The 24,209-nt window shown below is 40.8% G+C and overlaps 1 protein-coding gene across 1 annotated transcript; it reads left to right on the top strand.

The window, feature by feature from the left end:
- Positions 1–706: 706 nt before the first annotated feature.
- LOC129853232 (annexin A1-like) lies at positions 707–18,178 on the top strand. The gene is made up of 13 exons (XM_055919036.1): positions 707–903; positions 1,649–1,720; positions 2,138–2,228; positions 2,826–2,920; positions 3,095–3,208; positions 7,454–7,544; positions 7,639–7,718; positions 7,823–7,879; positions 7,997–8,090; positions 16,212–16,307; positions 16,696–16,754; positions 17,050–17,172; positions 17,774–18,178. The coding sequence occupies exons 1-13, from the start codon at positions 721–723 to the stop codon at positions 17,831–17,833; spliced, it is 1,215 nt and encodes a 404-aa protein (XP_055775011.1). The 5' UTR covers positions 707–720; the 3' UTR covers positions 17,834–18,178.
- Positions 18,179–24,209: the final 6,031 nt, after the last annotated feature.

Raw genomic sequence — 24,209 nt, 5'->3', positions numbered from 1 at the left:
ATAGTTGAATCATGTTCTAAAGCTTTACAGCAGGGATCATCAACTAGATTCAGCCATGGATGATTTTGTTCTTGAGCGGATGGTCGGGGGGCCGGAGCGTAGACTGCAAATTGACCACAAGAAGTCCAAACAGATATGTTTGACTAAAAGTGAAACATTTCAAGCATTGCTTATATTTATATATATACTCAGGAACAGATTTCTTAAATAAGAATCACTTGGGACTTATTTCCTGGTGTTTTTACAGTTTATTATGTTTGCTCATTAAACTTGGGGCACATAAAACCACCCGGCCACCAGTTGGGGACCCTGCTTTACAGTGTTTGTTTACAATAAATAAAAAAAACATTACAAACAATGTAGTAAAACAAGCTTATATATTGGGCTCTGATGGGTAACGCAGGTCATGAAGTATTTATAGGTTATATTCTTCAAGACTCAATGGCTAAATATCATTCATTTAAAAATCAAGGGAACCCCTTTTGGCCTACCGGTAATTGTAACCCCAGATCGAAGCACAACTTCCATAGGATAAGAAATCACATTTTACTTCAATGTATAGTGTCTACATTAAATATTGAATTTGTTCACATCGACACAAGAAGGAACCTTATTAAACAATCCACATCTGTTTCATTTAACCAAATTGTGTCAGGACCAACTGTTTTTTTTTTTTTCGACATGGCTGCTATTAATTTACTGACAACTTTATTGCGCTGCATGGAAACGTTTACGCAGTCTTGCAACCAGAAGTGCCTGTCCAATGGTACGTATTGCGAGTGTGGGCTGCACCGTTGCTACTGTAGGTGGGGTTTTTCGCATATATATACATGGTTGTGCAAATTCCCAACCCCCCTGCAATCTCAGTCTGAGAAAGTTTCAGTCCCTACCTGTGGCCAGCTGGTAAGATATCAAATTTTTGATTCAATATACCTTCTGCAGGAAATTGAGCACTTCGACTTCCAATCCTAGATAACAATAATTTGTTGTTGTCATGAACCATTATATTTAGCATTTGGGAACTCTCCTTTTTCGGGACGTTGAAACGTGTTTAGATGGGAAACTAACTTCCCTGTTTCTTTGTCGCTCTGATCTGGTAGCCAGTGGCTGTGGCGCAGTAGTAACATTTCAGAGTTATTTTGATTCCTTATTTTCTGTAACGATTGCATTTACCTGAGTGAGCAGATCATGTTATGTCTTGAAAAGCAGAAAAACATTGAACTGAGTAAAAGTGACGAAACGGTTAAAGTTTTATGTGAGTTCTACATGATTCCAGTTAGGCGCGGTCATCACCAGATTTTTTGCTAACATTGTGCGATAGATGGGGGCAGTTTGTTCTGCAGTGACATACATAATCTGTACAGCCTCAAACACATGTCTATCCAGTTGTTGTATTCTATGGAATGATGATTAGCAGATCTAAGTGGCAACCTATCATAGGCAGAGACATTGTTTACTTTTGTGAGTCCATGAAATACAGTTTGACAAAATATATGCATGGTCTGTTACTGTAGCATATTCTGGCATCAAAGAATTAGTTTTTCAACTATAATTATTTTAGAAATTCAATAGACTTTGGTGTCAATATAGAGGATATTATTAATACTTTACTGTGGTTATTACTGAATCCCCCTATTCCTCTCTGCAGACCTGTTCCACCATGTCCTTCGTTGCAGCCTTCCTGGAACAGACCGTCTATCTGGGCATGCCCGATGACATGGTAGGGTTCTGTTCCACTTGCTTGAGGAATAGCCTCGAATCTGCAAATATTTACCAGGCTGTGTTTGTACATTTCTAGCCAGATAGAGAGGAGGGGACGGGGGAGGACAGAGTGAGAGCAAAAGTGATGGATGTTGAGGGTAAAGAAAGAGGGTCAGTCTGAGACAGAGAGTCATGGGAGGAGAGATGGATGACCATACTTATCTTGTGATTCATAGAAGGAATTGAGTAGGTGGAGCCCTTCGGTTCAGAACCATTAGAAACCAAAAATACAAAATGCACAATTCCTTCTCTTTCCCACTCTATCCCTATTCCTTGATAGGATGTTTCTCTCTTTGCTTCTGAACTATTCTCTACATTTTGTGAAGGTATCCATTGATTCACTGCATGGCAGCTAAGTGAAATTGTTCTGTCTCAGACCTTACTCAATCAGGGCACTGTGACTCCCTACCCGCATTTCAGTGCCGATGGGGATGCAGGCATCTTGGATAAGGCCATCAAGGCCAAAGGTAAGGTTGTCACACACACACACAAATAATGTTTGAATGTGTTAGAATAGAACTCACTCCGTGTGTAACATGAGGCAACATAGAAGGACATTCTGGGAGGGAATGTGAGCATGTGTGTACATGTCTGTTTCTATTGTCTTTTGCTTTGTAGCAGTGAAAGATTTCTCACCGTAAGCCTGGGGCCACACAGATTCTTTGTGTTAGTTAAAAAATGGATAAGGGCTCATGGATTAAGCTAGGCAATGGTGTTTCCTAGAGACGGGTTGGCTGTTAAGCAACAAAACTGACGAGTGTACAACTATGTGGCAAAACAGATGGGATTGGCTATACTTTGTCTGAAGTTGTTGGTTAGCTATCTAGTGAATTTTAGCCATATTAGCAAAGAGAGTACATTAGTCAAAACAAGACATGGTATCAATAAAAAGATACCCACGATTCCCTACATGACAGCTTTTTGTCATTTGTTGCTAGCTATCTGACCGTTCAGAATCATAACACACACCTTCTAGCCACACCGATGCATGCTCATCATTTTCGTGACGTTGTGAGCCAACCCATCTATTGAACAAGTCATTCCATCTTGTCTCTGTGACGTAGGTGTAGATGAGAACACCATCATTGATGTGCTGGTGAAGAGGAGCAATGCCCAGAGACAGCAGATCAAAGCTAGCTACCAAAAGGCTAGTGGCAAGGTAAGACGGGACACCCACTAGGTGTGTTTGGTTTGGCAGCTCGTGGGTGGAATTTGAACTTTAGGATCAATGGAACAATGCAAAACGTGCATAATCCAGAAACCTGGTGCACCTGGAAAGCTAAAACACACACGTGTATGACTGTGGAAGTGTGTATCATCCCTCTGTCTGCAGCCTCTGGAGACTGCCCTGAAGTCAGCCCTAAATGGAGAGCTGGAGGAGGTGGTTCTGGCACTGCTCAAAACACCAGCCCAATATGACGCCCAACAGCTCAAACTGGCCATGAAGGTACACATGCACTCACTCACTCACTCTAAGAATATACAATACTACAGATGGTAACAGATACTGTATAGTACAAATGTTTAAAGAGTAATGAATTGTTTCTAAAGAGGAAGCTGTGATGTCATCCTGTATTCTCGTTCTGCTGTTTAGTCAGACCCACCCACTTCCTAACACCCTACCCATAGTGACTCATTCTGCTTTATTATAGTGTTGTGTAATAACGGTGGGACTTATAAAATGGGTGGGATTCTTTATACAATGGGTGGAACTGTTTTAATATGTGAGGAGATGGTAAGAAAAGTGGTGATGAGTACCTACGGTACTTTAAGTTTCAGGATACACAAGTCTGTGCATGTGGAGTGTGTGTGAGCCCAGCTAGCACATTTGGTTTCTAGGAAGTTGTGGGAATGTATGTTTTTGGTTTCCCATTGGTTCTGGTAACTAAGCCATACGTTTCCTGACTGGTAAAATGGTTGCATGGAGGTTCCTATGGTTCCTTTAAAGTTTTCCTGGGAGGTTTTATTAATGTTCTAAGAATGGAAATTATAGTTTATTTGAAGGTAATTTAATAAGGTTCTGTGAATGTTTCAATTAGACTTTTTTTATACTGAACAGAAATATAAATGCAACATGTAAAGTGTTGGTCTCTGTTTCATGAGCTGAATTCCCCCCCCCCCCCCCCCCCCCCAGGTTATTTCTCTTAGATTTTTGGAACAAATTTGTTTACTTCCCTGTTAGTGAGCATTTCTCCTTTGCCTAGGTAATCCATCCACCCTACAGGTGTGGCATATCAATAAGCTGATTAAACGGCATTATCATTACACAGGTGCACCTTGTGCTGGGGACAAGAAAAAGCCACTCTAAAATGTGCTGTTTTGTCACACAACACAATGCCACAGGTCTCAAGTTGAGGGAGCATGCAGTTGGTTTGCTGACTGCAAGAATGTCCACCATAGCTGTTGCCAGAGAATTGAATATTCATTTCTCTACCATAAGCCACCTCCAACGTTGTCTTAGAGAATTTGGCAGATTGTACAACTGGCCTCGCAACCGCAGACCATGTGTAACCATGCCAGCCCACGACCTCCATCAGGCTTCTTCACCTGCGGGATTGTCTGAGACCAACCACCCGGACAGCTGATGAAACTCTGGGTTTGCACAACCGAGGAATTCCTGCACAAACATTCAGTAACCGTCTCAGGGAAGCTCATCTGTGTGCTCATCGTCCTCACCATTGTCTTGGCCTGACTGCAGTTCGGCATCGTAACTGACTTAAGCGGGCAAATGCTCACCTTCGATGGCCACTGGCACGCTGGAGAAGTGCGCTCTTCACGGATTAATCCAGGTTTAAACTGTACCGGGCAGTATGGTGTCGTGTGGGTGAGCGTTTTGTTGATGTCGACGTTGTGAACAGAGTGCCCTATGGTGGTGTTATGGTATGGGCAGGTGTAAGCGACAGACAACGAACACAATTGCATTTTATCAATGGTCATTTGAATGCACAGAGATAAAATGACAAGATCCTGATGCCCCTTGTTGTGCCATTCATCCGCTGCCATGTTTCAACATGATAATGCACTGCCCCATGTCGCAAGGATATGTACACAATTCCTGGAAGCTGAAAATGTCCCAGTTCTTCCATGGCCTGCATACTCACCAGACCATTGAGCAAATTTGCGATGCTCTGGATTCACTTCTATGATAGCGTGTTCCAGTTCCCACCAATATCCAGCCACTTTGAACCACCATTGAAGAGGACTAGGACAACATTCCACAGGTCACAATCAACAGCCTGATCAACTCTATGTGAAGTAGATGTTATGCTGCATGAGGCAAATGGTGGACACAACAGATACTGACTGGTTTTCTGATTCACGCCCTTACCTTTTTTTGTATCTGTGACCAACAACTACATATCTGTATTCCCAGTCTTGTGAAATTCATAGATTGGGCCCTAATGAATTTATTTAATTTGACTGATTTCCTTATATGAACTGTAACTCAGTAAAATTGTGGAAATTGCGTTTTATTTTTGTTCAGTATAATAACACCGCTAACTTAGTTTGCGTTAACTCCAATCACAGGACACATGGAACTTAATTTGCTAAGGCATTATTAATCATGCAAACACATTTCTTTTTTAAATTGTGGCATGGAGTCAATCCGATTCGAACCTATAATCTTCTGTTCTCTATCCATGGAATTAGTTTATTGCGCCATGCCATATCTTTTTAACACATACAAAGCGGTTCATTTTAGTCTATTCAAACAAACACCCTTTCAAAGGAAAATAAGCGCTCATTAAGATCAGGTGTGGCCAATTAATACATTTGAATACATTTAAAGCTGCATTGTGTAACTTTTTGGGTGACCCGACCAAATTCACATTGACAGATGTATAACTCACATTTCTTTCTCGTTGAAAGCAAGTCTAAGAAGCAGTAGATCTGTTCTATGTGCACTTTTTCTATGCTTACCGTTAAGTTTTGTTTTTGCGTCTTTTACGTTTGGTTTTGTACACCAGTTTCAAACGGCTGAAATTACAATATTATTGGTTATGGAAAATATATTTGACCCACCACCTCAATTCAGTCTTATGTGTCAACATTTTAAATTGTGTTTTTTACATTGGATAAAAGTACAGACTCAGAGCTACAGTGGTATATCATACACTGCATTTGAGGAACAATGGGAAAGTAATTCTGCTTTGAGAAAATGGTCCTTGAATGTTTTGGTACACCTACTAGAGAGCTCTTCTTTGTCTACACCCATTCAGCACCCCTTCTTAAACCCCACCCATCTCTTTAAGGATTCACATGAGGCCATGTGCTAAACAGAGTGAGTAAGGTAGTGTAGTAAACATCCAAAAATGTCAATACTAAAAGTGCTGAAAGTAATATAAAAAATAGTAATAAAAATACACTCTAGTCCTATATCCTAATCTGACTTTGGTGCAGGTCCTGTTCTTCATATTGCCGTTTCTGGTAAATACACAGTATATTAAATCAATGTATTTGTCACGTGTACAGGATAAAGGTGTAAACGGAACAGTGAAATGGTTATACAAATATTGTCTAAATTAATGGTTCATGTGAAAGAAATGCTATAACCACCCCCAGCCACATCAAGCTAAGTGGAGGGGTCACTATTGTCTAGACATGTACACATGTTCATGAAATACAAGAGATCACCATAATCACCCCCAGACACACCTGGCTAACTTGATGGGTTATGTAATCGTCTGGCGAAGTGGAGTATTCTGTTTAGACAGGTAGGTAGCTGAACAATAAACCATAATCCCAACCCATAGCTACAGTACAAATGGATTGTTGTAGCTAGCCACCATGCATGAAATGCTGTAGTTTGAATATTCAGGTAGCTAAAGCGAACCAACTAGGTTCAATGTTAGCTAGCTAACAATAGACTAACTAGAAATGGAAATGGATTGCAGATCATCCACCTAACGTTAGGTTGCTGGCTGGCTAGCTATCTTTCGCAAGCTAGCTAACAGTACGCTTTAACTTAAAATGAAAACAACTTATTTCTGACTAAATTAGAAATGTATAATACCAGAAAATGAAGCTAGACTCTTACCTGTATACATGGATGAACACTTGTTTGTCCTGTTGTCAAGTCACTATAAACAAAATGTATTTGTTTATATTTAAATGCCTCTCCTGTAGTGACGTGCGACATACATTTAGCTTCCTGAAAAGGTCACATTTCATAGCGGTTTAGATGGTACAATGATTCTCTACGCTATAGTTGCTTGTTTTCTCACAAACTGAATTTAGGCCTAAATTCGCTTTATAACGTTCTTTGAACGTTTAATGTTTTATTGTGGTTTTAGTAAATGTTAAGGTAATGAAATGGCAATTATTATTATATTAGTTTTTTTGGTCAAGTTCCTTAAATGTGCTGAGAATGTTCCAAAGCCAAGCAACTATCCTGCACCATTCCCGGAAGGTTGTATGCAAAATAACCATGGGACAACCACGCTCTCACCAAGCTCTAGGAAACATTTGGTTCATAGAACATTATATGCTAGCAGTGCGGTGTCTGGTATAGTGATAGACTTGTAAGTGCAGGTAGTCCCCTGTTTGCCTATTTTGTTCCATTTTGGGTATAAGGAACATGGCCCTGCTCTTTGTGTTTGTGTCATCTGATCCTGGGCTCTTTTGTCTCAGCTTTGACTTGTGACCCTTTTGTCCTTGTTGACCCTTCACCCCTCTCACCTATCTCTCTCAGGGATTGGGCACAGATGAGGATACTCTGATTGAGATTCTGGCCTCCAGGACCAATAAAGAGATCAAAGAGATAAAGAAGGTCTATAAGGAAGGTGTGTAATATGTTTATGTCTGCAATATGTAAATGTCCTGTACGTGATGTGATAGTTACAACAAGCCAATAATCCTGGCTTTTTTTCTTGCTAGAATACAAAAAGGAGCTGGAAAATGACATCAAATCTGACACAGGTGGAGACTTCAGGAATGCTCTGCTCTCGCTCTGCAAGGTGTGTGTGTGTGTGTGTGTGTGTGTGTGTGTGTTATTGTTTAACTTCGGATGAATAGTTTGGAAAAATAAACCCACCCCCCTCCCCCCCTTCACACACTGTAGGCTGCTAGGATTGAGGACTCCATGGTGAACCAGGAACTTGCTGACAGTGATGCCAGGGTATGGAGAAAAGAGGGAGAGGGAGTGTGTTTGTGTCTGTATGTGAGAGAATTTAAGAAGTCAATGTGTAATGTGATTCCTGTATGTGATGCCTGTGCCTACTCTATCGGTCCATAGGCCCTGTATGAGGCTGGAGAGAAGAGGAAGGGAACAGACTGCTCTGTCTTCATAGACATTCTGACCAACAGAAGTGCTTCTCATCTCCGCCAAGGTGAATATGTGACGGCACAACTCTGTGAGCTTAAGTCTACTCGAAACATGGACAGTTATGCTGCTTTGAAAGTTGACGAACTTGTAAAACCACTAGGGGTGTCCCCAAAAACAAAAAAATCTTGGTCGACCGAAAGATGTCCTCATTTATTTTTCCATATATACAGTGCATTCGGAAAATATTCAGACCCCTTGACTTTTTCCGGAATTTTGTTACAGCCTTACTCATTAATGTTTGAGTTAATGTTTTTTTAGCTCATCAATTTACAAAAATATCCATAATGACAAAGTGAAAACCGGTTTTAAGACAATTTTGCAAATGTATTAAAAATACAAAACAGAAATACCTTATTTACATAAGTAAGTATTCGAAATTGAGCTCCGGTGCATCTTGTTCCCATTGATCATCCTTGAGCTGTTTCTACAACTTGATTGGAGTCCACCTGTGGTAAATTAATTGGACATGATTTGGAAAGGCACACAACCGGTCTATTTAAGGTCCCACAGTTGACAGTGAATGTCAGAGCAAAAACCAAGCCATGAGGTTGAAGGAATTGTCCGTAGAGCTCTGAGACAGGCGTGTGTCGAGGCACAGATCTGGGGAAGGGTACCAAATAATTTCTGCAGGATTGAAGGTCACCAAGAACACAGTGGCCTCCATCATTCTTAATTGGAAGAAGTTTGGAACCAAGAAGACTTTTCCTAGAGCTGGCCGCCCGGCCAATCTGAGCAATCGGGGGAGAAGGGCCTTGGTCAGGGAGTCTGACAGAGCTGCAGAGTTCCTCTGTGGAGATGGGAGAACCTTCCAGAAGGACAACCATCTCTGCAGCACTCCACCAATCAGGCCTTTATGATAGTGGCCAGATGGAAGCTACTCCTCAGTAAAATGCACATGACAGTGAGCTTGGAGTGTGCCAAATGTCACCTAAAGACTCTCAGATCATGAGACTTTGAACTCTTTGGCCTGAATGCCAAGCATCACATCTGGAGTAAACCTGGCACCATCCCTACAGTGAAGCATAGTGTTGGTGGCTTCATGCTGTGGGGATGTTTTTCAGCGGCAGGGACTAGAAGACTAGTCAGGATCGAAGGAAAGATGAAAGGAGCAAAGTATAGAGAGATCGTTGATGAAAACTTGCTCTCGAGCACACAGGACCTCAGACTGGGGCGAAGGTTCACATTCCAGCAGGCCAACAACCTTAAGCACACAACCAAGACAATATAGGAGGGGCTTCAGGACAAGTCTCTGAATGTCCTTGAGTGGCCCTACCAGAGCCCGGACTTGAATCCGATCAAAGATCTCTGGAGAGACCTGAAAATAGCTGTGCAGCGCAGCGCCACATCCAACCTGACAGCACTTGAGGATCTGCAGAGAAGAATGGGAGAAACTCCCCAAATACAGATGTGCCAAGCTTGTAGCGTCATACCCAAGAAGACAACAAAGTACTGAGTGAAGGGTCTGAATACTTCTGTAAATGTGATAATTCTGCATTAATAAATATGCCAAAAATTCTAAAAACCTGTTTTGGCTTTGTCATTATGGGGTATTGTTTGTAGATTGATTGAGAGGGGGGGGGGGACGACGACTATTTAATAGATTTTAGAATAAGGCTGTAAAGCTCTATCTTTATATGTAATGAAAGTGTATGTGTGGGTGTGTGTATATACACCCACACACACAGTGCCTTCCAAAATAATTCACCCCCTTGGTGTTTTTTTTCCTATTTTGTTGCATTACAACCTGTAATGCAATGTAATGTATTTTTATTTGGATTTCATGTAATGGACACACACAAAATAGTCAAAATTGGTGAAGTGAAATTAAAAAAATATTCAAAAAAATACACACGTAAAAGTGGTGTGTGCATATGTATTCACCCCCTTTGCTATGAAGCCCCTAAATAAGATCTGGTGCAAACAATTACCTTCAGAAGTCACTTAATAAATTAAATAAAGTCCACCTGTGTGCAGTCTAATTGTCACATGATCTCAGTATATAAACACCTGTTCTGAAAGGCCCCAGAGTCTGCAACACCACTAAGCAAGGGGCACCATGAAGACCAAGGAGCTCTCCAAACAGGTCAGGGACAAAGTTGTGGAGAAGTACAGATCAGGGTTGGGTTATAAAAAAAATATCAGAAACTTTGAACATTCCACAGAGCACCATTTAAAAAAATAAATAAAAATCCATTATTAAAAAATGAAAAGAATTAGGCACCACAACAAACCTGCCAAGGGAGGACCATCCACCAAAACTCACGGACCAGGCAAGGAGGCATTAGACAGGCAACAAAGAGACCAAAGATAACCCTGAAGGAGCTTCAAAGCTCCACAGCGGAGATTGGAGTATCTGTCCATAGGACCATTGCTTAAAGAAGAAAATAAGCAAACACGTTTGGTGTTTGCCCAAAAGGCATGTTGGAGACTCCCCAAACATATGGAAGAAGGTACTCTGCTCAGATGAGACTAAAATTGAGCTTTTTGGCCATCATGGAACATGCTATGTCTGGCACAAACTCAACACCTCTCATCACCCCGAGAACATCATCATGTTTTTCATCGACTGGGAAACTGGTCAGAATTGAAGGAATGATGGATGGTGCTAAATACATGTCAATTCTTGAGGTAAAACTGTTTCAGTCTTCCAGAGATTTGAGACTGGGATGGAGGTTCACCTTCCAGCAGGACAATTACCCTACGCGTACTGCTAAAGCAACACTCGAGTGGTTTAAGGGGAAACATTTGAATGTCTTGGAATGGACTAGTCAAAGCCCAGACCTCGATCCAATTGAGAATCTGTGGGATGACTTAAAGATTGCTGTACACCAGCAGGAACCCATCCAACTTGAAGGAGCTGGAGCAGTTTTGCCTTGAAGAATGGGCAAAAATCCCAGTGGCTAGATGTGCAAAGCTTATAGAGACATATCCCAAGAGACTTGCAGCTGTAATTGCTGCAAAAGGTGGCTCTACAAAGTATTGACTTTGGGGGGGTGAATAGTTATGCACGCTCAAGTGTTCAGTTTTTTTGTCTTTTTTCTTGTTTCATAATATGTTGTGTAAATCAAATGATATACACCCCCCCCCCCCCGCCCCCCAAAAAATATATTTTAATTCCAGGTTGTAAGGTAACAAAAAAGGAAAAATGCCAAGGGGGTGAATACTTTCGCTATGTATGTATACATTTGAAGTCAAAAGTATACATACACCGTAGCCAAATATTTAAACTCAGTTTTTCACAATTCCTGACATTTAATCATAGTAAAAAATTCCCTGTTATGTCAGTTAGGATCACCACTTTTATTTTAAGATTGTGAAATGTCAGAATAATAGTTGAGAGTGATTTATTTCAGCATTTCTTTCTTTCATCACATTCCCAGTGGGCCAGAAGTTTACATACACACTCAATTAGTATTTGGTAGCATTGCCTTTTTTAAAGTTTTTATCTTGGGTCAAATGTTTCGGGAAGCCGTCCACAAGCTTCCTATAATAAGCCATTCCTACTGACAGCTGGTGTAACCGAGTCAGGTTTGTAGGCCTCCTTGCTCACACACGCTTTTTCAGTTCTTTCCACAAATTTTCTATGGGATTGAGGTCAGGGCTTTGTGATGGCCACTCCAATTCCTTGACTTTGTTGTCCTTAAGCCATTTTGCCACAACTTTGGAAGTATACTTGGGGTCATTGTCCATTTGGAAGACCCATTTGCGACCAAGCTTTAACTTCCTGACTGATGTCTTGAGATGTTGCTTCAATATGTCCACATAATTTTCCTCCCTCATGATGCCATCTATTTTGCACCGGTCCCTCCTGCAGCAAAGCACCCCCACAACATGATGCTGCTTCACAGTTGGGATGGTGTTCTGCGGCTTGCAAGCCTCCCCCTTTTTCCTCCAAACATAACGATGGTCATTATGGCCAAACAGTTCTGTTTTTGTTTCATCAGACCAGAGGACATTTCTCCAAAGTATGATTTTTGTCCCCATGAAAAGTGCAAATCGTAGTCTGGCTTTTTTATGGCGGTTTTGGAGCAGTGGCTACTTCCTTGCTTAGCGGCCTTTCAGGTTATGTCGATATAGGACTCGTTTTACTGTAGATATAGATACTTTTATACCTGTTTCCTCCAGCATCTTCACAAGGTCCTTTGCTGTTCTGGGACTGATTTGCACTTTTCGCACCAAAGTACGCTCATCTCTAGGAGACAGAACGCGTCTCCTTCCTGAGTGGTATGACAGCTGCGTGGTCCCATGGTGTTTATACTTGCGTACTATTGTTTGTATAGATGAACGAGATACCTTCAGGCATTTGGAAATTGCTCCCAAGGATGAACCAGGCTTGTAGAGGTCTATCTTTTTTTTCTGAGGTCTTGGCTGATTTGTTTTGATTTCCCCATGATGTCAAGCAAAGAGGCACTGAGTTTGAAGGTAGGCCTTGAAATACATCCACAGGTACACCTCCAATTGACTCAAATTATGTCAATGAGCCTATCAGAAGCTTCTAAAGCCATGATATCATTTTCTGGAATTTTCCAAGCTGTTTAAAGGCACAGTCAACTTAGTGTATGTAAACTTCTGACCCACTGGAATTGTGATAAGGTGAAATCATCTGTCTGTAAACAATTGTTGCAAGAATTACTTGTGTCATGAACAAAGTAGATGTCCTAACCGACTTGGCAAAACTATAGTTTGTTAATAAGACATTTGTGGAGTGGTTGAACAAGTTTTAATGATTCCAACCTAAGTGTATGTAAACTTCCGACTTGGTGTATGTATGTAAGTATGTATGTATGTGTAATATATATATATATATATATATATATATATATATATATATATATATATATATATATATATATATATATATATATATGTGTGTGTGTGTATATTTGTGTATATATATATTTGTGTATATATATATTTGTGTGCCAAAAAATTTACGTCCTTTTTCAGTCTAAGATAATTCTGAAAAATCCAAATAACTTCACAGATCTTTATTGTAAAGGGTTTAAACATTGTTTCCCATGCTTGTTCAATGAACCGTAAACAATTAATGACCATGCAGCTGTGGAACGGTCGTTAAGACATTAACTGCTTACAGACGATAGGCAAGGTCACAGTTATGAAAACTTAGGACAATAAAGAGGCCTTTCTGTAGACTCTGAAAAGCACCAAAAGAAAGATGTCCAGGGTCCCTGCTCATCTGCCTGAACGTGCCTTAGGCATGCTGCAAGGAGGCATGAGGACTGCAGATGTGGCCAGGGCAATAAATTGTAATGTCAGTACTGTGAGACGCCTAAGACAGCACTACAGGGAGGCAGGATGTACAGCTGATCGTCCTCGCAGTGGCAGACCACGTGTAACAACACCTGCACAGGATTGGTACATCCGAACATCACACCTGCGGGACAGGTACAGGATGGCAACAACTGCCCAAGTTACACCAGGAACGCACAATCCCTCCATCAGTGCTCAGACTGTCCTCAATATGCTGAGAGAGGCTGGACTGAGGGCTTGTAGGCCTGTTGTAAGGCAGGTCCTTACCAGACATTGCCGGCAACTACGTCGTCTATGGCACAAACCCACCGTCGCTGGACCAGACAGGACTGGCAAAAAGTGCTCTTCACTGACGATTTGTGGTTTCGTCTCACCAGGGGTGATGGTCGGTTCGCGTTTATCGTCAGAGTGAGCATTACACCGAGTCCGTCATGGTCTGGGGCGGTGTGTCACAGCATCATTGGACTGTGCCTTTAATGACAACAAGCTATCTCAACGCTGTGTGACACAGGGAAGACATCCTCGTTCCTCAAGTGGTACCCTTCCTGCAGGCTCATCCTGACATGACCCTCCAGCATGACAATACTGCTCGTTCTGTGTGTGATTTCCTGCAAGACAGGAATGTCAGTATTCTGCCATGGCCAGCGACGAGCCCGGATCTCAATCCCATTGAGCACCTAATGGGACCTGTTGGATCAGAGGATGAGGGCTAGGGCCATTCCCCCCCAGAAATGTCCGGGAACCTGCAGGTGCCTTGGTGTGAAGAGTGGGGTAACGTCTCACAGCCAGAACTGGCAAATCTGGTGCTGTCCATGAGTACTGCACTGCAGTACTTAATGCCGCTGGTGGTCACACCAGATACTGACTGACTTTTGATTTTGACCGACCCCCCCCCCCCCCCCCCCCCCCTTTGTTCAGGGACACATTATTACATTTCTGTTAGTCACATGTCTGGAGCATGTCTCAGTTGTTGAGTCTTGTTATGTTCATACAAATATTTACACATGTTAAGTTTGCTGAAAATAAACGCTGTTGACAGTGAGAGGACGTTTACTTTTTTGCTGAGTTTATATACACACACCACCGTTCAAAGGTTTGGGGTCACTTAGAAATGTCCTTGTTTTTGAAAGAAAAGAGCACTTTTTTTTCCCATTTTAAAATAACATCAAATTGATCAGAAATACAGCGTAGACCATTGTTAATGTTGTAAATGACTATTGTAGCTGGAAACAGCTGATTTAAAATGTATATATATATTTTTTTTAAGGAATATCTACATAGTAGTACAGAGGCCCATTATCAGCAACCATCACTCCTGTGTTCCAATGGAACGTTGCGTTTTAATTTATAATTTTAAAAGGCTAATTGATCATTAGAAGACCCTGTTGCAATTATGTTAGCACATCTGAAAACTGTTGTGCTGATTTAAAGAAGCAATAAAACTGTCCTTCTTTAGACTAATTGAATATCTGGAGCATCAGCATTTGTGGGTTCGATTACAGGCTCAAAATGGCCAGAAACAAAGACATTTCTTCTGAAACTCTTCAGTCTATTCTTGTTCTGAGAAATGAAGGCTATTCCATGTGAGAAATTGCCAAGAAACTGAAGATCTCGTACAACACAATGTACTACTCCCTTCACAGAACAGCGCAAACTGGCTCTAACCAGAATAGAAAGCGTGGGAGGCCCCGGTGCACAATTGAGGAAGAGGACAAGTACATTAGTGTTTCTCAAACTAGACACTGACGCCTCACAAGTCCTCAACTGGCAGCTTCATTAAATAGTACCCGCAAAACACCAGTCTCAACGTCAACAGTGAAGAGGTGAAGAAAGAGCCATATCTCAGACTGGCCAATAAAAAGAAAAGATTAAGATTGGCAAAAGAACACAGACACTGGACAGAGGAACTATGCCTAGATGGCCAGCATCCCGGAGTCCCTTCACTGTTGCCGTTGAGACTGGTGTTTTGTGGGTACTGTTTAATGAAGCTGCCAGTTGAGGACTTGTGAGGCATCTGTTTCTCAAACTAGACACTCTAATATAAATTTAAAAAAATCAACTGCTTTTGCGACGCCCCAGTGTAGCACTGTTCGGCTGCTGGAATTCTGTGTTCAGTTTTTAAAAAATCCCTTGCCTAATGGGACAACCACAGAGCGGGCTCAACTTGACTGGCTGCCGTAAATGCCATAAATTGTCGATCTTTCGCTTAAACAATTTAACCACAAAGATCCATTTCAGATAGGCCAACTGGAATTCGTAGCTCCAGTGTAGCTCAGTGCTTTCTCCTTGGCTAAACTAGGCTTGTAATTAAACATGTTTCAGATGTATTCATATTTTACAGAAAATACACAATTTGTTATTAAGGCACATGAATGTTCAAAGGCATTTCTGAAGAAACAATAATAATCTAACATCCCTTCTGTGAAGGAACCAGCGCCAAATGACCAACTTCTTGAATCCCCTCTCTCTCACTCACTCACACTCTCACAGAGAGAGAGAGGTTGTCTCAGATTTGGGATGTGCAAAAAATACATTTCCAAGTCACACATGCATCTAATATTCACTTGTGCATGTGTGAAGTAGGACAAATATAAGCACCCACCAAATGATTATTTAAGTACACACACACACACACACACACACTTATTTTCTCACCACCTGTTAATTACATTGTTTTTGTCATCAGTTAGACACTGAAGTCGGGCAAAATGTTTGTCAACGCACCACAAATGCTACTTGAATACAGATGTGTGTGTGTTTTCCCTTTTTCATACACTGTATGTGCAACCACACATGACTTGATACTGTGTGAGCGGTTCAAGTACATCATTATTTTTCTCTCTTTCTCTCTCAGTGTTTGAGAAGTACTCCAAGTACAGTAAGGTGGGTGTGACAAAGGCTATCGACCTGGAACTGAAGGGAGACATTGAGAACTGTCTGACTGCCTTGGGTGAGATGGCACTGCCAGGACCAAGCCTAGTAATGTTCCAATGTCTTTTAAATAATCTGTGCATCACCCTCAATCCATGTCTTCTGCTGCATCACACCCTTCACTGGGCATCAGTCCTGTTACATTACACAATGTCCTTCATTTACTCATGCACAAAAAGCCCACACTGAACAAATTTACATTGGTCTCTCGAGTATAAAATAATCATCACTTATAAATAGATGGGATGGCACATTATCCAAAGGCACATTCACTATACTACAACTCCTGCAATGCACTGGTCACCTCATGGCCATTCCGATATCCTTGCGACAGCTTTGGGGAATGCTGCCTCTTGTCTATGCTGCTCTATGATGTCACCTGACTGGTTTTGCTATCTGTCTTTCAGTGAAGTGTGCTGGAAGCAAGCCTGCTTTCTTTGCTGAGATTCTCAACTTGGCCATGAAGGTCTGTTTACTCTTAAGCATACTTACAGTATGTTTTATGTACTAGACAAACATTTTTAAAGCAAAAATGTGTTTCTTATTGGACACATCCATGTATTCCCTACCTGTTTCTGTCAATTTTCTACCTAATGAATACGTCTCAGTTTTAAGAGTTGACAATCTACAGAAGAACTAGAGAAGAAAACATTTATGCACATATACTATACAAGAAAGCACAAACAGATCTCGGTTCAAGCTAAGGACCTTGCACTATCTGGTTATAAATCTTCAGTTTGTGTGCCTGTGCCATACCCCAGGGTAAAGGAACCAGGACCAAGATTCTAACCCGTATCATGGTGAGCCGTTCTGAAGTGGACATGGCCCGGATCAAACAAGCGTACCAGAAGACGTTTGGGAAAACCCTCTACCAGGATATTCTGGTGAGCAAACATCTCCACTGCCAAAGTGGCAATAAAAGACAAGGAACTGTTTCCCTGACCCAGATTAAGCATAGTACTAGACCTTAAAGCTTTTTCAACAGATTCTCCATTGAGAATGAGTTTAAATCCAGGACTAGGCTTAATCGGAGTTTTAAGGACATCACATTGTATGAAGTATTCAGATTTCTGGGTCCAATTCAAGATAGGATAGAAGACTGACCATGTGTGAAATGGAGAAATTTGGAATCTGAAAATAATTGTCAAAATATGTTATATTTAAGCAATAAGGCCTGAGGGTGTGTGGTATATGGCTAATATACAATGGTTAAGGGCTGTTCTTACGCGCAACGTGGAGTGCCTGGACACAGCGCTTAGCCATGGTATATTGGCTATATATCACAAACCCCCAAGCTGCCATATTGCTATTATAAACTCTATACCAACGTAATTAGGACAGTAAAAAATAATTATTTTGTCATACCTGTGGTATACCACAGCCGTCAGACAATCTGCCTGCAGGGCTTGAACCACCCAGTTTATAATATGGTGTCTAAACATTATTTATTTTGTAGAGTAACTGTGCTCTCTCTTATCCCCTTAGGATGACACCAATGGAGACTATGAGAAGATCTTACTGGCCCTGTGTGGAAGTGACAACTAACTTTCTCTTATCTCACCAGGAGATACTGTCTACCACAGTGCATGAGTTCCAATGGAGAAAAATGTACATGATGAAACATTACCCTCCAATGTCTCAAATTCTCTTGCCAAATGCTAAATATGTTTCATGACAACTATCTGAAATGGCAGTCCTGATGTATTTTCGCTACATGCTAACAGCAATAAGCACAGTTAGCATGTTAAGCCGCATTGCATAATTTAGTCTAGCTTCAGCAGACTTGGTGATCCATAGTGCAATCTATCGCACACCAAGAATATACAGTGGCATTGTACCCTGGTTGGATAACTGGTCCTTTGTGAAAATAAAGCATTTTATGTGGATCCATATTGTCTGTTGAATGTTTGTGTATATATTTTTCATTCTATGCAACATTGCATGTTAATAATTAGGCTACAAAATAATACAAAAATAATGCTCTCTATGAAAAGTTATAATTTGATAATGACCCATTGAGAATGAACCATGTCATGAGTTACATTTACAACATTGTAAAACACAGATATGGTGTGTAACACTAGAATTTTGATAGACATATGTGTATTAGGCCTACAGTAAGTAGCATGACAGGCTTTGGAAGGATGGTCCCGTGAGACTACAGTTAAATGTAAAGCCATTCTTGAGGAAGACCGAAAAGTAGATGGCACCTTTTTATTTAAACGACTTACTTCTCAATCTTATAGACAAGCCTAATTAAATCGAACCAGGTCTCCTTTGAAAAATAGATTTTATCCTATGAGGAAAAACCTGTATTAAATTATTATTTTTAAACACCAGCGGCAAAAGGTTACGAAAATATGTGTTTGTTCAGAACCGGGATTCTAATCAGTAACACAATGTTAACCATGTGAGTAGAGAAACGACATTCAAAATCATGAATTTCAACACAGTAGGTCTACATTCTCGCGGTCATGGAGGAATGCAGTGTCATGAACCACAGATATTGGCTACTGATAACCGTTTTGATTAGGCTTAAACGGAGAAAGATGCTTGTTTGTGTCTTGATTAAACGGTGAAAAACTGCTACTTTGATCTTCACGCCTGTGCAACATACATGGTCAAAAAAGAAAAAGGTATGGCGTGCCAGCGCAGTGCATTTTTGGATGGCGTTTCAAATAACAATTTGTGTTCAAAGAAGAAAAGGAAGGAATGCAACAGTTCAATGCAAACTATGTTTGCCCATGGTGAAAGCTGCTGTCGACATCCAGAGACTCGACCGCAAACCTGAAGAAACACTTGGAGCTAAGGATGATGATTGGCTGGTGTGGCGCGTTAGCTTGCTTAGCTATCTAGTCTTTAGAGACAGCCAGGTTGTCTTCCCAATGTTACCAATGTTCCAGCATATGTCTGGGATTTCAGAGAGCACTAGCTAACTAGTTAGTCAGATTTGTAGCTAACTAACGTAAACTCACTTTTGTACATCGCCTTGGTCCGTACAATTGACCTTATTTTTGCGCCCAAAAAACTTAATACTCCCAGATCAACTGTAATATTAAAACCAATGTAAAGCACTTTCTCCCCTTTCCAACAAAATGAATGATGAGATCTTCATGATTCAAGAAGGTAATGTGCTTCGTCGGGTCTTTTTAAAAATGTCGGGTAGGGAGCGAAGGCTACGAAGTGATCTTGAAAGGGGGACATAGGTTGTGTGAAGAAACAGGTTTTTTCACCCGATTTGTCCAACTAATTAACTTTAAAATGTAAATAAAACATAAGGAGTTTATGTAATGTCTCATCACATACCTATTTGAAGGTTTGTGACGAATTTGAAGAGGGATTTAGGGCTGCGCTAACGTTAGCCTCACAAGTGAACTGCCGCTGTTCCGGCTTTTGAGTGTCATGATGGCTCGCAGTAATGACGTGCAAAAAAATGCAATTGGCACCCTAGTCATGAAATATTAGTTTAATATTAGCAATAATTATATTAACTTCTTTGGGGTAGGGGGCAGTATTTTCACGTCCGGATGAAAAGCATGCCCAGAGTAAACGGCCTGCTACAAAGCCATAAAAGCTAGAATATGCATATTATTAGTATTTTTGGATAGAAAACACTGAAGTTTCTAAAACTGTTTGAATGATGTCTGTGAGTATAACAGAACTCATCAGGCAGGCAAAAACCTGAGAAAAAATTCAACCAGGAAGTGGGAAATCTGAGTTTTGTCGGTTTTCAACTCAGCTCCTATTGAAGATACAGTGGGATATTGGTAATGTTGCACTTCCTAAGGCTTCCACTAGATGTCAACAGTCATTAGAACCTTGTCTGATGCCTCTACTGTTTAGTGGGGCCGAAGGAGAGAGGAATGAGTCAGGTCTGCCATGACCTGAACATGCCCTGACCATGTGTGTTCACGTTAGAGCGAGCTCTGTTCCGTCGCAATTCTGAAGACACAGGAATACTCCAGTTGGAACATTATTGAAGAATTATGTTAAAAACATCCTGAAGATTGATTCAATACTTCGTTTGTCATGTTTTTACGGACTGTAATATAACTTTTTTAACTTTACATCCGTACATTCCGCTGGACCTGCCCGCGCGTCGTGAGTTTGGAAAGTGTACTGAACGCTAGAACAACAAGGAGGAATTCGGACATAAATGATGGACATTATTGAACAAAACAAACATTTATTGTGGAATTGTGATTCCTGGGAGTGCATTCTGATGAAGATCGTTGTCACGTTCTGACCTTAGTTCCTTTTTTATGTCTTTATTTTGGTTTTGTCAGGGCGTGAGTTGGGGTGGGCATTCTATGTTCTATATTCTATGTTTTGTTCTATGTGTTGAATTTCTGTGTTTGTCCTAGTATGGTTCCCAATCAGAGGCAGCTGTCAATCGTTGTATCTGATTGAGAATCATACTTAGGTAGCCTGTTCCCACCTGTGTTTGTGGGTAGTTGTTTCCTATTTTGTGTTTGTTTCACCATTCAGGACTGTTTCGGTTTTCGTTGTCATTCACTTTGTTATTTTTGTATTTTTTCGTGTTCTGTTATATTAAAGTAACATGGACACTTACCACGCTGCATTTTGGTCCGATCCTTCATACTCCTCATCCGATGAAGAAGAAAATCGTCACAATCATCAAAGGTAAGAGAATGTTTATAATGCTACTTCTGACTTCTGTTGACTGCATAATATGGTGGTTATATTTGTGTCTCGATTGGGCTCTGAGCGCCGACTCAGATTATTGCATGGTTTGCTTTTTTCGTAAAGCTTTTTTGAAATCTGACACAGCTGTTGCATTAAGGAGAAGTGCATCTAAAATTCCATGCATAACAGTTGTATCTTTTAGCAATGTTATTATGAGTATTCCTGTAAATTGATGTGGCTCTCTGCAAAATCAATGGATGTTTTGTGACTTCTGAACGTAAGGTGCCAATGTAAACTCAGATTTTTGGATTTAAATATGAACTTTACTGAACAAAACATACATGTATTGTGTAACATGAAGTCCTATGAGTGTCATCTGATGAAGATCATCAAAGGTTAGTGATACGTTTTATCTATATTTCTGCTTTTTGTGAATCCTCTCTTTGGCTGGAAAAATGGCTGTGTTATTCTGTGAATAGGCACTCACCTAACATAATCGTTTGGTTTGCTTTCATCGTAAAGCCTTTTTGAAATCGGACACTGTGGCTGGATTTACAACAAGTGTATCTTTAAAATGATGTAAAATACATGTATGTTGGAGGAATTTTAATTATGGAATTTCTGTTTTGAATTTGGCGCCCTGTAGTTTCACTGGCTGTTAAAGAGGTGGGACGCTACCGTCTCACGTACCCTAGAGAGGTTAATTTAGACAACTTCATTTATGATTTTTTTCTTACAAGTGTATATGGTTAAGCATGATTTTAATCTGCGTGAGAAGGACTACCCCTGGTGGAAAGAGGCTGTACGGCACAAAATGAGTTGCAAATGCGCGCCGTACGTTACTTAGTGACACGTCACGCTGTAACGTACAGCGTCAGGGGGGTCCGTTTTTTTCATCTTTTCACTAAAACTGTTAGTCCATGACAATGTCAATCAACGCTGAATCGAAGCGTAGTTCACACCCCGGATTTTGATGCCAACACACTAGTCCCACTCATTTTCATTGCAGCCTCGTTTGAATGTCGCGGTTACGCACATTTGTACGGAATGGGGTGAGTTTACGACGTAAACTCACTCACTTTTGTACATCGCCTTGGTCCGTACAATTGACCTTATTTTAGCGCCCCAAAAACGTAATTCTTCCAGATCAACTAATGTCAATACCATTGTAAAGCACAATTTCTCCCCTTTCCAACAAAATCAATTACATGACGCCAGCGTTGCCCGTTTCTGCATGATTCAAGAAGGCAATGAGCCCCGTCGGGTCTTTTTAATAATGGCGGGTGGAGAAGCGAAACTAATGCGTGATAGTGAGAAGGAGAGATGTTGTGTGGGAAAATTGCTTTTTTTCACTCGATCTGTCCAACTTATCACCTCTAAAATATAAATAAAACACTATAAAGAGTTTATATAGTGTCATTACATACCTATTTGAAGGTTTGTGTCGAATTTGAATCGGGTTTTTAGGGCGGTGCTAAAGTGATCTTAGAAGTAAACAGCGGCTTTGAGAATGATGATCGCATGCAATGAAGAAAAAATTACTAGGTATCCCCCCCTTAACGTTACCCCCGTCACTGTCCATTTATTGTTTTTAAAGGATGAGAGAAGTGCTACACCTGGTGGAGAGAGATTGTAAGACAGAAATAGTTGCTTTATGTGTGCTGTACGTTACGGCATGACATGTAATGGAGGGTACGTTTTTTTTCAACTTTTCTCCAATACTATCGAGCCATTACCATGTTGATCAACGCTTGAATAGAAACCTAGTTCACACCCCTGATTTTGAAGTCAACACAGTCGCTACAGTCCCATTAGTTTTCTTTGTAGCCTCGTTTGAATGTTGCAGTTGCGCACATTGTACGGAATCGGGTTTAAAGTTTGCTATGGTTTCAGAGTAACATGCTACCCAAATCAATAGACACACTGCAGTTTGCCTGCTGTTCAATTGTTTTTTCAACCCAAGTAAATGCTGTTATTATTTAAATGTATCGCCACCAATGAGGTGAACAAAGCTGCATCCCAAGGTCCATCCCAATTGTACAGAAGTGCAATGTCAAAATGTTTCCTTCATTTGGAACAACGCACACTGGTCCACATTAGCTTCAGAGGTAATAAAGGACATTGCAAGCATGAAAGTAACGTGTGACAAGATAGAGCTCAGAGTACCGTGCCATCTCCAAACTCATAGCCCTCACATATGAACAGTTGGGGAAAATCTGTGAAGACCTGGGTGTGAGCAGCAAACTACATCCTTGTGAGATTGCTTTTCTCAAGGAGTACAGTACAGTCTTACAGCCACTTGCATTCTCTATTGATCTTCTTCAGAGAGAGAAGTGTTTTCTTGGCTTTCTTATCCCAAAAATCCTAAGCTTCAAGTCTAAGCTCTCAGAGAAAATGCCTCTCAACCCTGGAAAGAGAGAGGAGATGCAGTTTCTATGGAGAACACACACTCAGAGGTTGATGAGGGAGCATAGAATGAGTCTGATGAGTCAGAAGACAATTTTTTTTCATGTTCGGAGATGCAACAACAAGGGCCAGTGGCACTGCAGAGGATGAGGTGAGGAAGTTCCTTGAAGACAAGTCTTTGGACTCATTGAAATCGTTCCCCACAGTCCGAAACTTGTTTCTGAAGTACAACACGACACTGCCCTCCAGTGCCCCAGTTGAGTGCCTTTTCAGCTATGGTGGAAACTGTTTACCCCTCAGTGAAACAGGATGTCTGATGGTCATCTAGAGCATGTCCTCTTGCTACAATACAAAAGCAATTTCTGCCTTCCTTCATGTGAGTAAGCTAGCTTCAGAATAGGCCTACTGCAATGCCATGTCTGATATGTGGGTTTATTGCACCAAGCTGCACTTTTTTTGCTTAAACTTAAACTACTTAGTGGACAAAATGTGTGATTACACTGTTTTCTTCATATTTCCATTTCAATTTTTTGTCATTTCTCTGATGCTCTTATCCAGAACGACTTACAGTATTGGGTGCATACATTTATTTTTGTACTGGTGTCTCTTGGGATAAGTGTTTAGCATCATCCATGCTGCTGTGTTACTTAAGCCCTTATTTATTTAACTAGGCAAGTCAGTTAAGAACAAATATGCCTAGTTTTAACATGTATCCTTTGTCCTGCACATTGTGTTTTGTGCCCACATTTTTAGACAGGTGTACATGATTTTTATACATTTTACCTTAATTTAACAAGGCAAGTCAGTTAAGAACAAATTCTTATTTTCAATGACGGCCTAGGAACAGTGGGTTAACTGCCTTGTTCAG

The sequence above is a fragment of the Salvelinus fontinalis genome, chromosome 4 (assembly GCF_029448725.1).
Source record: "Salvelinus fontinalis isolate EN_2023a chromosome 4, ASM2944872v1, whole genome shotgun sequence".
Taxonomy (NCBI): domain Eukaryota; kingdom Metazoa; phylum Chordata; class Actinopteri; order Salmoniformes; family Salmonidae; genus Salvelinus; species Salvelinus fontinalis.
This window is presented reverse-complemented; position numbering and strand designations above follow the sequence as displayed.

Coding starts and splice junctions, on each gene's coding strand:
- LOC129853232 (XM_055919036.1), top strand. CDS start 721: ATGGAAACGTTTACGCAGTCTTGCAACCAGAAGTGCCTGTCCAATGGT. Junction 2,229..2,825: donor TAAGGCCATCAAGGCCAAAG/GTAAGGTTGTCA, acceptor TCTGTGACGTAG/GTGTAGATGAGAACACCATC. Junction 7,545..7,638: donor AAAGAAGGTCTATAAGGAAG/GTGTGTAATATG, acceptor TTTTCTTGCTAG/AATACAAAAAGGAGCTGGAA.